The 13623-nt window shown below is 51.6% G+C and overlaps 1 protein-coding gene across 1 annotated transcript in view; it reads right to left on the bottom strand.

Moving 5' to 3' along the window:
• DPYSL2 (dihydropyrimidinase like 2) overlaps positions 1-13623 on the bottom strand; it is a 76005-nt gene that overhangs the window by 14581 nt on the left and 47801 nt on the right. Inside the window, exon 8 of the mRNA XM_081238485.1 lies at positions 8494-8614. Coding sequence (XP_081094611.1) covers positions 8494-8614 — 121 coding nt within the window. The remainder of the gene's footprint in view (positions 1-8493; positions 8615-13623) is intronic.

Below are 13623 nucleotides of genomic sequence, written 5' to 3'. Positions count from 1 at the left end.
ATGGCACTTCCAGAGTGATCTTCCTAAAACATAATCTTTCTGTGTCACTCTCTTGCATAAAATCCTCCCAAGGAGCCCTTCTGACTTCAAGGATAGAAACAAACTTCTCACTGAAGCATCTCATGCCTTTCATTAGCCGGCCTCACATCAAAACTGGTCTCTTCTCTACCATCATCCAAAAACTCCATCCTGTCCTCCACTCTAATAATCCAATAATCATTCGGTTCTAAATTTTTTGATTTTTCAGTTAGAGAAAGACAAATATCATATGATATCACTCATATGTGGAATCTAATTTTTTTAAATGATACAAATGAACTTATTTACAAAACAGAAACAGACTCACAGATTTCAAAAACAAACTTATGGTTACCAAAGGGGAAACGTGGAGGGGAGGGATAATTTAGGAGTTTGGGATTAACATATACAGACTACTATATATACAATAGATATGCAACAAGGACCTACTGTACAGCACAGGGAACTCTGCTCAGTATTCTGTAGGAACCTTTATGGGGAAAGAATCTGAAAAAAGAATGAATATATGGGGCTTCCCTGGTGGCGCAGTGGTTGAGAGTCCGCCTGCCGATGCAGGGGACACGGGTTCGTGCCCCGGTCTGGGAAGATCCCACATGCCACGGAGTGGCTGGGCCCGTGAGCCATGGCTGCTGAGCCTGCGCGTCCAGAGCCTGTGCTCCGCAACAGGAGAGGCCACAACAGTGAGAGGCCCGCGTACCGCAAAAAAAAAAAAAAAAAAAAAAAAGAATGAATATATGTATATGCATAACTGAATCACTTTGCCGCATACCTGAAACTAACACAACACTGTAAATCAACTACACGCCAATACAATTTTTTTAAAAATAATAATCAATTTTTGATTTTTCCATTTGATGGAGATACCCTTAGGAAAGTGACTCAATAAATGTGTGTTGAACTGATTGAAGAGTGAGATATTTTATTAAGTAAAGGCATCAGAGCTGGAGTTTGATCCCAGGCCAGCCTCACCACCGCCGGGAATTCACCTCTTCTACCTGCTCCCACCAAGGGCCCCCCTGCCCCCCACAGTGGTCCTGCCAAGTGGGCCCTTTTCTCCAAACCCAGGGCCCTCAAGGCCAAACACTCCTCAGTCTGGAATGTGTCTCCTTTCCTCTCCGCGGCCTTTTCCAAGACTTTATCTCTTGCTAACACAGCACTACACCCACTCTGGGACAGCCGCTGCCCTGAGAGCTGGCTCCGGGAGCTGGCCCCCTACCCTGACCCCAGCCTCAGGAATCTCACAAAGGACGCTCTGTTCCGCCAGGGAGTGTTAGAGGCCCGGCAGGCAGCTCACTTGAGGAAATCGGTGACAATCCCCAAGCAGGAGGGAGGGCTCCAGAGCTCAGGGGAAGCCTCCCTCTGAAGGAAGCCCCAGGAAGAGAAGGGTAATGCTCAGAATCACCTGGAAGGTCCCCAGCGTTCCGGACCTCCTCAAAGCCTCCCAGGCAGGATTGGGTCAGGGAGCTGCTGGGCAGCTGCACAAACCACTCTAGCTCATCCCAAAGTAGTAAAACCCCGCAACAAGAAGGCCTTGGCTGCTCTCAGGTACATGTCTATGAAATGCAAATGGCTGAGCAGGCCCCAGCTCCCCCAAGGGCCACAGTTTTCGACTGGAGCATCGGCCAGAATTGGCTGAACTGAGGGTAGCTCTTCCAACCCAGCCAAGTCTGGAGGTCCCACTGGCTATCGACTGAACATGAAGATGAGGTCTGGGCGAGTCACTAGGAAAACAAAGGATCCTCAACCTTAAAGGTTTCCTGGCTTTGTCGACATGGAACCAATCAAGAGACAGAACTGCACGGAGAAAAAGAGTGGCTGCCAGTCTTTGGAAATCCTTGGACGAGCATCAGCAGCTTCCCGATCTTCCCGTAACTCCTCCCGTAACTCCGATATTCCTCATCCTCTGTCTGAATCTGCACTTCAGTCCTGCCTTTGGAAACTTGAGTACAAGGAGGGGCTGGTTCCTGGGATGTGTCCTGAATCCTACAAGTGTGAGTGCCCTTGACCTTGGTCTTCATCTCACTCTGCAAAATACAACTCAGATTTGGGTGGAGGAGCCAGTAGAGGAGACGGGGCCCATCCCCTCCGTGCCCTGGCCCACGCACCTCGCCGCAAGGGAATGAACTCGGCCTTCGGCCTATGCAAAACCCAGACATGGGTCAGAATTCAAGGCTACTGCTGACCAGACCCGCCTCCTTAGACCAAGGCTGAGCCAGGACTCCTGGGCCGGGGCCAAGCAAAGACGGGGGCACTTAGAGAAGGAGAAAGGCATCTTTCTTTTTTTAAAAATTGGAGTATAGCTGCTTTACAATGTTGTGTTAGTTTCTGCTGTACAACGAAGTGACTCAGCTCTCTGTATACACATATCCCCTCCCTCCTGGACCTCCCTGTCACTCCCCACCTCATCCCACCCCTCTAGGTCATCACAGAGCACCGAGCTGAGCTCCCTGTGCTATATAGCAGGTTCCCACTAGCCGTCTATTTTACACATGGTAGAGTATATATGTCAATCCTAATCTCCCAATTCGTCCCACCCTCCCCTTCTCCCTTGTGTCCACATGTCCATTCTCTACGTCTGCATCTCTATTCCTGCCCTGCAAATAGGTTCATCTGTATCAGTTTTCTAGATTCCACATAGATGCGTTAATATACGATATTTGTTTTTCTCTTTCTGACTTACTAGAGTCTGTCATACAGAGTGAAGTAAGTCAGGGAGAAAGCCATCTTTGCAGCTCATTCCTGCTTTGCCCTGTTCAGGGATTCAGACGTCCTTGCTGTCTTTGGGGTTTTCTTCTCTTCAGCCCCCGAAGGCAGGGCAGGAGTTACACCGTCCTGAGGAGGCCTCCACCTCCACCCGTTTTATAAACACTGTACCTGAGACAACCATGGATGGGCTTCTGGACCTCAGTCAGGCCGCAGACACCACCGCACTGCATGCCGGAAATAATTACCACTAATACTAATAAACCACCAAACAGGCTTCATTGGCCTTTCTGCCCTCCTGCAAACACACTGCTGATGTTTTCTTGGTGGCAGTTAGACCTTCATGCTCTCCTTCTGCGGGCAAAGTCTAAACTGAAGGATGTGATTCCAGGCCAGCCTTTGGCAGGCTCCCTAGGATGGCTGGGAACAGGAGGTCTGGGGGTGGTGTTTATTTACAACGGGCCTGAGTGCATTCATGAAGAAGAAAGGAAGGCTGGGGGTTAGATATGTTTGACAGCTTCCGCCCGGCCGGTTAGTCATTTCCCATGAACGAGAAGCAAGAGGACAAATCCAGAACAGAAAAAACGGAAAAGTGTGTGTGTGTGTGTGTGTGTGTGTGTGTGTGTGTGTGTGTGTGTGTGTGTATTTCAAAACACAGCCACAAAAGCACAGTGAAAAACTACACAAACACTGGGAATTCCCTGGCAGTCCAGTGGTTAAGACTCTGCGCTTCCACTGCAGGGGGCACTGGGTTCAATCCCTGGTCAGGGAACTAAGATCCCGCAGGCCCCTTGGCACAGCCAAAACAAAACAAAACAAACAAACAAAAAAAACTGCACAAATACACACACACACACCACTCTCCCTCTCCTCTCAGAGACCCCAGGCCAGAACTCAACACCCTGGCACCTGTCCATGGATAACCCCGTCAGATTTTGGTATCAAGAGTGGGTCTAAAGGAACAGAATCTTAACGTTTTCTGAACTGGCTCTGGGGGTTCTGACATTGGCTCTCTAATCTGATGTGATTTAAAGCACGAATGACCCCACTCCCACTAGTTAAGAGAGTGCTGATAGTACATGGCTGACGGGGCAAAAGAAATGCACAGAACACCACACCCGGTACTTGAAACAGGCAAAGTTCTGGGTAACTGTGTATTTGACACCTTAGAACATTTTTGTCAAACCGAGTATAACACGATTAGCTGGTCGTTCCTAATTACACTGGACAAAGTGAGGAAAGACAAGGATGACTCAGGGATTCAAATTCCCAGCTCAAGGGTCCCATAAATGACCCCAAAGTTTCTACATCTGCTGCCAAAGAGATCCTCATCTCCAGTAGCCTCAGAGCTAAACCAGCTGAAAACTGAACCCAGAGTCTCACCCTGCAAGTGGCTGAACTGAATTCCCAACTTGCAAGCATCTGCCATCAAGGTGAGGGTATTAGGCTGCAATGTCAACTCTTCTGAGGCTCCAGCCTGCCAGCCCACCCTGCAGACTCCAGACTGTGTGTGTGTGTGTGTGTGTGTGTGTGTGTGTGAGTGTGAGAGAGAGAGAGAGAGAGAGAGAGACAGAGAGACAGAGAGAGAGACAGAGAGAGAGACAGAGAGAGAGACAGAGAGAGAGTGGTTGTGTTTCTCCAGAGACCTGACCAACACAGATCTTGGTGAGATTTTATAACATTCACAGCCCAACCCACGGGCCACTCTCTGGGTTCAACATTACTAGGTTGTACATTAACTTAACACAAAGGAATCGTCCCCCAGGTTGGGTCAGTCCTCACTGGGCCCGTGACCATGTGCTTCTCATTACACCGCCACCATTCCCACTGACCCACAGGGCATAGGAAGTCTCATCTCAAGTGTGGGTTGTGAACGTTTCTGCATCTGGGTTCCGGGGGCGGGGAGGGGGGAGGGGGGGAGGGGGTGTGCACGGCATGAGGTCATCAGGCACGGCCTACGCGCCACCACTCACACACGGAAGGCATCAGTGCCACGCTCGACCCCTTATGTGGACAAAATGCAGTCGGACTGAGGGTGCCTGTTGGCGAGAAATCCCGACACTGGATCCTCAGTGGAAAGAGAGCCGGCCCGGAGTCTGGAACTAAGGGTTCTATTTCCCACGGGCTCGGTGACCTGGGGCAAGATAGTCAATCTCTGCATTGCAGTTTCCTTTCCGTGACATGAGCCTATTACATCGACCTGTGTCTAAGTTCTTTCGCAGAGTGAAAACTGCCCAAGGTATCGTGGTGCTGGCTGTGTCTTCATTTGCTTATCTGCAGAGTGGGCTTGGTGACACGCTGTCCTGTGGAAGGACACAGGATGAAGGAAGCAGCGCGGGCAACGCAGCCCCGTGGAAACAGTCCTCACTCACGCTCTATCTCACACCTTCACTTACCTAAACACCTCCTGTCTTGGATTGAGGACCTGCAGGTCTCTGGGTGGAACGCACATGGAGACCAGAGAGGGGAGATGCTACTGCTCCAGCCATTGATGGGATTCTGGTTTTTCAACAGCTCACATTCGCACAGAGATGTTGGGTCGTTTTACACAGCCTGACCCCTCTAAGACGGGGTAGGGGGCTGCAGTGCGTGTCTGTGAACAGTGGCGCCTTCCTCTGTGCTCTAACCATACTTGGCTCGCACCCCTTTGATAAACTATTTCCCATGTGACCATGTGCTCCTGCACCCTGCCACTGCTAGTAAAGGAGCTAACAGGGCTGGGACCATTTCTCACCTCCAGCTCAAATGCCTTAAGGATCACACGGTAAAAGTTCGTGGAATAAATAAGGGAACTCTCTATTTTACAGAGGAAGAAAAGGAGCCACAGCACGTTGGCAGTGTCCCATACCTGCCTCCAGGGTCCAGAAGAAGCTACCTGAAGCTGAAAAACAATCCTCAGCAGAAAATCCTTGCCCCAGGTCAGAGGCATCTTCACTCTGCTCTTCTAACCAGCCCAAAGTTAAACCAGCCCTTCATTCTTTAATTATCATAGTAGTAGGTACCGTTATTACATAGCCCTTACGTGCATTATCTCATTTAAGCATCATCCTTTTGCCTTGGTCACCACTACTATCCTCCCCTGCAGATGGAAAATGAGACCTAGAGGGGGTAAGTCACCTGCCCACCATCACTTGCTAGTGCCTCGTGGCGCTGGGATTTGATCCAGGACAGGATACTGATCCCAGAGCCCTAACGCTCAGTACAGCTTTATGTTGTTTTTCTTCTTGGTCACTGGGGATATCCTTGCTTCAATATTATCCATGACTCTGTTGGGTGTCCAACTCCAGTTTCTACCCAGTTTGTTGAGGCACTAAACCCCAACAGATACCGAGAAGGAGATGGTCACAGCATTTCCCATATTAAAATAATCTCAAAGCATGAAGGTGAGTCAAACATTAATGCAGACCTTCATGGCCCAAGGTCAGATGCCGACGATCAAAGCCCCGTTCCCCCATTCACCAGCTCTGAGCTTCAGTTTACTCAGCTGCGAGGTAAAACAAAGTACAGAAATTCCTGCCCCGGCCACCTCCCAACGTTGTTATGAAGTTCCAACAAGGTGGAAAGAACCTAAGCGCCTACAAGCGGGAGAGGATTTCTCCTTCTTGCTCATGAGTACCAGGAATTCCTTTCTGGCAGCTAAGTTCATCTAAAGCAAAGGCTCTCAAGGGCTACAGGGCCACTGTCTGAATGCAAGAGCCGCCCTGGGAACCACAAAGCAGACCCAGTTGGACTCACGCCCCGAAGGTTCTAAATGAATAGACTGAAGTGGTCCCTTCTTGGTGTTCGGCCCCCAATACACACACAGGGTCTAAGTCATAAAGACAACAGAACGACATCCTGGAGTGCTGAGTCACAGAGATTTGAGACGGCCTGGACTCCAGCTCTGCATCTTCAATTGGGAAAACTGAGACACAGAAAGGAGAAAGGAGCCGCAGTACTGCCGGCAGGGAGGCCTGGAGCCCAGAGCTCCCTCTGCAGCCCCAGAGCGGGGCCAGTGCCGCCTGCCCCAGAACCGAGACACCTCCATCTTGAAATTCAGACAAGTGAGAATCCGAATTGGAAAACATGGCCTCGGTGTTTAAATTCTGCTAAATTGAATGTGTAATTATATTAGAACTATATTAAAATGTCCGCTTAACTTTCCATCTCTTATTTTCATCTGGGTATGGTACGGTTACTAAAATAAGCTGCCCCCAACATCCCCTTTGCACACGTCGTGCCAGCTGTCCACCCCACCCCGCTACGTGGAAGCAGCGATTCTGTGACTAGTGTTGGGTGCTGAGGCTGATTCCCGTATTGCAGATGTGTGCCTGGGTGATAAAGGGCCCAGGTGAGGGAGGGTCACCGACAGTAATCATCCACATGTCTCCTAGAAACACCTCAGAGCTGATTCTAAGTGAATGTTCCATTTCAAAAAGGCAGTTCCTTCTAGCTGCCAGGAGAGGGCAGGTTTCCAAAAAACTGGTAACGCAGCAACCATTTCATGAAGGGCCTAAGGACAAAGGCCCCAGGGGAGCTGCAAAGAACTGGGGCTAGGAATTCATTGCTGGGTCCATCCAGAGGTAGCAGCTCCTGGGACAGGCTGACTCAGTGGTCATTGAGCAATTTGTTCTAAGTCTTGCACCAACTCACCCACCAGTGAAAAAGTCCAGATCCACGTGGATCACATTCCACAGAGAACGAGAAACAAACCAGAGAGGTCAGACTGCTCCCTTGCTGACAGAGAAAGAAAGACACATGGGGAGAGATAAAGGAATCAAAAAAGAATGAGGGGTCAGGGGGAAGGAGAGAGAGACACCAAGAAAGTGGTACAGAGACCAGGAGAAAGCTAGAAGAAAGTCAAGAGAGAAATGGAGACACCGAGCTGGAGAAATGCAAAGAGGCGATCGGGGTGGGAAATAAAATGGTGAGAGAGGGAGGAAGGAAGAAAGAGGGAGGGAGGGAGGGAGGGAGGACTCTTCTGTGATACTCATGTTCTGATCCAGCCAAGATCCACCCCAAGTCCACTAAACAGGATCAGGCTTTCTTTCCGTAAGTGGAGCTACACTCCCAAGCACAGACCACGTGGTGTGATTACCCGTACTCACAGTCAGAGGCAGGTTCAGTAGGGCTGTGCTGCATTCATAATGCATTAAGGTGCTCACAGCACATCTCCTGGAAGCAGCACTTAGTAAATTAGTTTCCAAGAACCTTCCCGCTGGAACAGAGGACCAGCCTCAGGCCAGAATATATCGCTATAATCGACAGAGAGCCGCTCCAGCACAAGGAGGACAGGACACGGGGCGGCCAGGGCAAAATCCCCATCCTACGCCCCCATGAGACTCTCTCACACACCCCGGCGGAAATCACTACCAGCCACGGAGGGGAACGGTGCTTAGCAATCGAAGGTTCCCCAGGATTCTGTGGTGCATGGACTGACGTCATCTGTGTATGTGCCTGGTCCATTTAGGCGGCGTCAAATTGACTCCAACTTTTCTACAGAAGTGGGGGCAGGAGGCCAGTGTGCCCGTCCCCCCACCCTGCGTTGTGCGCGGCTTTAAATAGAGGCCAACACGGCCGCGGCCCCGGAACACAGCAAGAAACTGGAGCTCCCCGCCGTGCCCAGCTGTAATTAGGTTAATGCTGGAACGTGAGGAGAGCAGAACGACCCACTTGGCAGGAGGGGTTGGAAAAGCAGCCCTCCCCCCTCCCCCTCCCCCATCCCCCTCCCCTCTGGAACCTGCGCGCAGTCAGACCGCAGGCAGCACTTACCCTTTTTCCGGGCCTGGGCGATGACCTCCGCGGCGCTCTTGCTCATCACCTTGGTGATGTACAGGGGGCAGTTGGTCTGGTTGGCTATGGTGATGGAACGGTTCACGGCTTCAGCCTCGACCTGCAATAGAGCATCCAAGCGTGAGAACTGTCCCCACACTCAGTCTGTCCCCTGAGCCCGTCTCTACCCTCCTCCCACCGGGAGAGGCCACAGTGAACCAGAGACCACTGTGTCCTCAGGGCTCTACCCTGAGTGGCACTGCAGGCGGGGGATGTGACTTGCCCAGTGTCACTCAATATTGATTGGTTGAAAGGATGGGGCAATTCCTTCCTGGCCCTTGTGGACGGTTCTAAGCGTGGTCAGCATCAGCCGGGGTCTGTAAGACATGCAGATGCTCAGGTGCCTCGGGTCCTTCCCCAGACCCACAGGATCAGGAACTCTGGGGGTGGGACCCAGAAATGTGGCTCTTACGGACCCCAGGTGATATTTACACTTGCTAATGTTTGAGAACCACCATGCTTGGAAACGAATGGCTCCCAGTTTGGTGCATTCACTCCAGGGGCATGGTCTCCAGTCAAAATATTCAGTGATGAAGTTTTGAGTTTTGTCCCACGCCCACAAATGAAGCCAGCATCATCCAAGAAACAATGCGACCTCACAGGGCTCTGGGGACGGAGCAGGCAGATTTGTGTAAACCAAAGGCCCCCCTGTATAGGCAAACCAATCATCACCAGCCACAGACTGGTACACCCTTCAGCACGAGATGGGAGGGCTGCTCTAACCAGTAACCTGATTCTTTAAACCTGATGCTTCAGTGAATGATGTTCCAAAGACCCCAAGGGATTACTGCTAAATAACCCCAAGGGATTACTGATCAGGTGCGACTAGTTCTTAGACTGTTATATCGTACAGGGGAATCAGCAGTGTGTGCTTGGCATGAGCAGCTGAAGGGGCAAGTGAGACGATGTAACAGAGGACCTCAGAAAGCCTTTTGCTCTCCCCCGAATCCTGGCAAAAAGGGTGGCTTCAACTCTTCCAGGCAAGGGACTGGGTCTTCCTTGGTTTTTTGCATCCTCCAGGCAGTTCTCCCGGGGTAGCACCTGGTACCCAGCAGGTGCTCAAAAATGTTTACTGAGCAAATACATGACTTCATTTTGGGTTAATGGTTAAAGCTAGGCTGTTCCATAAAGAGCTGCTACTTTTCATAAGAAATGACCAAGCTCTGGACTGAATCATCTTAGCTAACCAGTCTCTATGGCAGCTCGGCCAAGAGCTGAAGCTCCGCAACTGCGCTAAGGGGTGATCTAATTTAATATACGAGGACATCCTTCACATTTGGTCTCTTGGGCTTCAACTATGTGAAGAGAGATGTCTCGAGACCCAAAGGCAAACCAAAGAGCTCTTGAAAAAGCTCATTAAACATCCAAGTGTTTTTAATTCCTGGCATAGCTGAACAATCGCCCTCCCCTCTCCTGGGCTCCAGTTGGCAACACAAGGGCCTCTAGCCCAGGCAGCACAGAGGAGGGACGTCTTGCATCTCCGCGGTCACCATAAAAGTCCACAGGGTAAAATGCAAACAGGACGCCACTAGAATCTGCATGGCTTCCAGGGGTGCAGGTCACTGCCCAAATTCACTGTCCCAACCCAGACTCTTCTGAAAGCCAACAGAGGCGCTATTCATAACTTCACGGGATGACGGGTTTGGACCAGGACTGCCCCGGGTGAACCAGAATGCACAGTCATGCTGATTAGGGAGTAAATGGAGCAGAACTGCCAGTTCTAGGGGGCCCTACCCTGGAGCACTGGCTTCAGTGAAGACTGGTTTGCTGGGAGAATCTGGGTCCCAGGGTCCTGTCTGGATTGGCTCACATCCGCTGGAAGGTGAGCTCTGAGCCCTCCCCACCCCCTAGTCGGGCAACAGGCCTACAGTGAGGGCAGAGACTCTAAGGTCACCTCGTGGAGAGAGAAGGTCATGTAAACCCCACGTCTCCACGTTTCACCCAGAACCATGGGAGGATCCACGTGTACCGTTCTGGTGCACATGTCTATGCCTCCGACATTAAACATACACTGTCTCACACACAGTGAACTCTGGCTTCAATATTATGACGACGGTATTACAGTTTAAACACAAAATTTTGTATTTGTCTCCTTACAGAGCTGTCAGGGATTTAGGGGGTCACCTAAGCCCCGGTTTCTGATTTTAGAGATGGGCCACCCCAAGGTCCAGGGAGCAAAGCAACCTATACAGGCACACACAGAAGTGTCCGTACACGACACTCCCCTTGCGGCCCAGGTCCCCAGCTGTCTGCATACCCCAGTCATCCCACGGCTCAAGGCCCAGTTAGGAGGTTCCCTCCTCCATCAAGAATTCTGTCTTTGTGTGTGTGTGTGTGTTCTGTTTGTCTGTTTGTTTTGTGCCACACCACACAGCTTGTGGGATCTCACTTCCCCGACCAGGGACTGAACCCAGGCCACAGCAGTGAAAGCCAGGAATCCTAACCACTAGCCCACGAGGGAACTCCCCAGACACCTGTCTTACAGCTGTAACCGGCTCAGAACTCCATCACATGCCACGCCCCTACTTACTTTGCATTTCCCCCTTCCTCCCCAGCTTGTCTGCAATCCCTCTCAGAAGGGACCACTTTCTCACATCCACTTCGATGTCCCCACAGGCCTCCATCATAACACGTGCTTGGGTACCACTGACGGACAGGAGGTTTCTAGATTTCCACATCCCCTATCGTCTCCCTTTCAGTCTTCTCAGCTGAAAACTGGGGGAAAGCCGACTGGCAATCTCGCACGGTTGGGTTGGAAAGGGCAGCAGAAAGAAGAGCAGGTCTGGTGTGGTTCAAGCACAAGTTAACCATCATGATGCTGGCGATGGATCATAAAACCAGGAAGGCATTACATTTTTGTATGTTCTTAACTGTTTCTTGTGCATTGGCGACATCTCCTCACTGGACTCTAAGGCTCAGTTCCCTCAGAATGCGTCCATGTTTTAGCCTCTTTATCTCTTACAGAGGGTTTAACACACTGTTCACAGATCCCTGGCGATGAACTAAAAAACCACCCCCAGCAGCCAAGGGAGAAGGGGGCGGCTGGCGCCTGGCAGCTCACAGGGCTGACCTAGAAGCGCACCTGCTCAGGGGAAGCACTGCATGCTGTGCCTGGCCTAGAGTCGGTGCCTCTGAATCAACTGAGAGGCAGGTGACCGTGGAAAGCAGACAGAAGAGACAGTCCCCAAAGCAGCCTCTCGTGAGACCACAGGATCCTCCCAAGGAGCCAGAAGCTCCCCGTGTTGGAGCGTTGCCGCTCTGCCAGCCCCTAAAGGAGCCTTCCCAATCTACGACTGGGGATTCTGAGGTTCGCAGTGCAACAGCGGCTACAAGAGAAGTCTCCCGAGCCTCAATGTGGAAAAGCAGGTTTGACGTGTGTGGTCAAAATAGCAACCAGGACCCCTCTCCTCTGATAGCTTTGGCCTGTTCAGTAAACCCAGGGCAGGCTTGCTTTCTATTTGGGGTTTGCAGGGACCTGGGGATGGTGGGAGAGATGGAAGCAAGCCCCGGGAAGGCTCAGAAATGGAAACAAGCCTCTCACGAGGAGGAGCCCGGGGTATCAGGAAGAGGGCCGTTTGCTTTTCTCAGAGGACAATAGCCTCTTCCTCTTCCCAGCTGATCCAGCCCAGCCACCGGATGAGGTGAGAGTCCACTTTCCAATGAAGCCCAGCCCCAGGTGTCACCACCTGGTTACACAGGCCCGCTGGCTTCCCACTGAGCTTGGGCTCCGGGGTGTGTGTGCACACTGAGGGGGTCGGGAGGGATACTGCTTGCACTTTCTAGCTCTCTGATGCTAAACTTCGCACCCCCGTGATTTCTTTACGCGAGACACACTTCACCGCAGGACACCTCCGGGCAGCGCCACACACAGGCAGCAGAATGGAATGGGTCCCCTGGATCCAGCCGTGCAATGCACTGAATGGCGCCCCCTGGAGGCTGTGTTGCGTTGCCCTCACAGGACGCTCTGAAGCTGAAATGTGGGCTGTTACATACTGTGTCTGGCACCTCTGGGTACTCAGGAAATGCTCGCTGCCAGCGGGGCTTACAAGGAAAAGGAGGGAGAGGCACCCCTCTGCCCGTCCTGGAGACCTTGCAGCTCCAAGGCCTGATCCCAAAACTGTTTCAAGGCTGAACGCAGGGTCAACCACCTCCGAGGAGGATGGGTCTGGGCACCGTCATGCCCGCGCCCCCCTTCCCACGCCCACAGCTTTATCCAGGGAGATGCGCTTAAAATGATCACCGAGGCCAGCCTTGAAGGGGAAACAAAGGCACAGAAAGGAATCTTCAGAGCATCTGTGCAAGTGAGATGGTGTCTGCACGTGTGCATGTACATACATGTATGTGTGTGAATGTGCACACACATTGTGTGTTTGTGTGTGCACGTGTGCATGAGTGTGCACATGCGTGTGCATATGTGCACTTGTGTGTGTGCACCCTTGTGTATAAAACCAGCCTCAGGTATTTTTAGCGTCGGCTACTGGGACTGTCTGCCTCTCCCGCGACCTGCATCCCCAAATCACTGTCCACCAGCCACGGTCACAGCCTGGGGCTCCCCGCAGCCAACAACGCAGGGGACTAAAGAGGTCACTTCAGCCTCCTGCACCTTCGCACCAGCTGTGGTTCAGCTTTTCCGTGCGCGCAGGAAGGCTGGTGATTGTGAAAGGACCTGCATCCCAGGGCCTGGAGGAGGACCACACAGTAGTGAAAATGTAACAGCTTCCATCCTTTCATCTGAGAGAAGTGACCCCAGGGCCTCAGATGGTAATGAAGGTGCCCTGGTGTGCATGTGTATGTGTGTGACTGTGTGTCTGTGACTCTGTGTATGTATCTGTGTGCCTCTGTGTGTGTGTACCTGTAACGTGCATGTCTCTGTGTGTGTGTCTCTGCATGTCTGTGACTCTGTGTATCTCTGTGTGTATGTCTGTGTGTGTATCTGTAACGTGCATGTCTCTGTGTGTGTCTCTGTGTGTCTGTGACTCTGTGACTGTATATCTGTGTGCCTCTGTGTGCGTGTACCTGTAACGTGCATGTCTCTGTGTGTGTGTCTCTGTGTCTGTGACTCTGTGTATC

Source organism: Mesoplodon bidens, assembly GCF_964165515.1.
Source record: "Mesoplodon bidens genome assembly, chromosome: 6".
Lineage (NCBI taxonomy): Eukaryota > Metazoa > Chordata > Mammalia > Artiodactyla > Ziphiidae > Mesoplodon > Mesoplodon bidens.
Note: the sequence above shows the minus strand (reverse complement) of the source record. Positions and strands in the feature narration are given on the sequence as shown.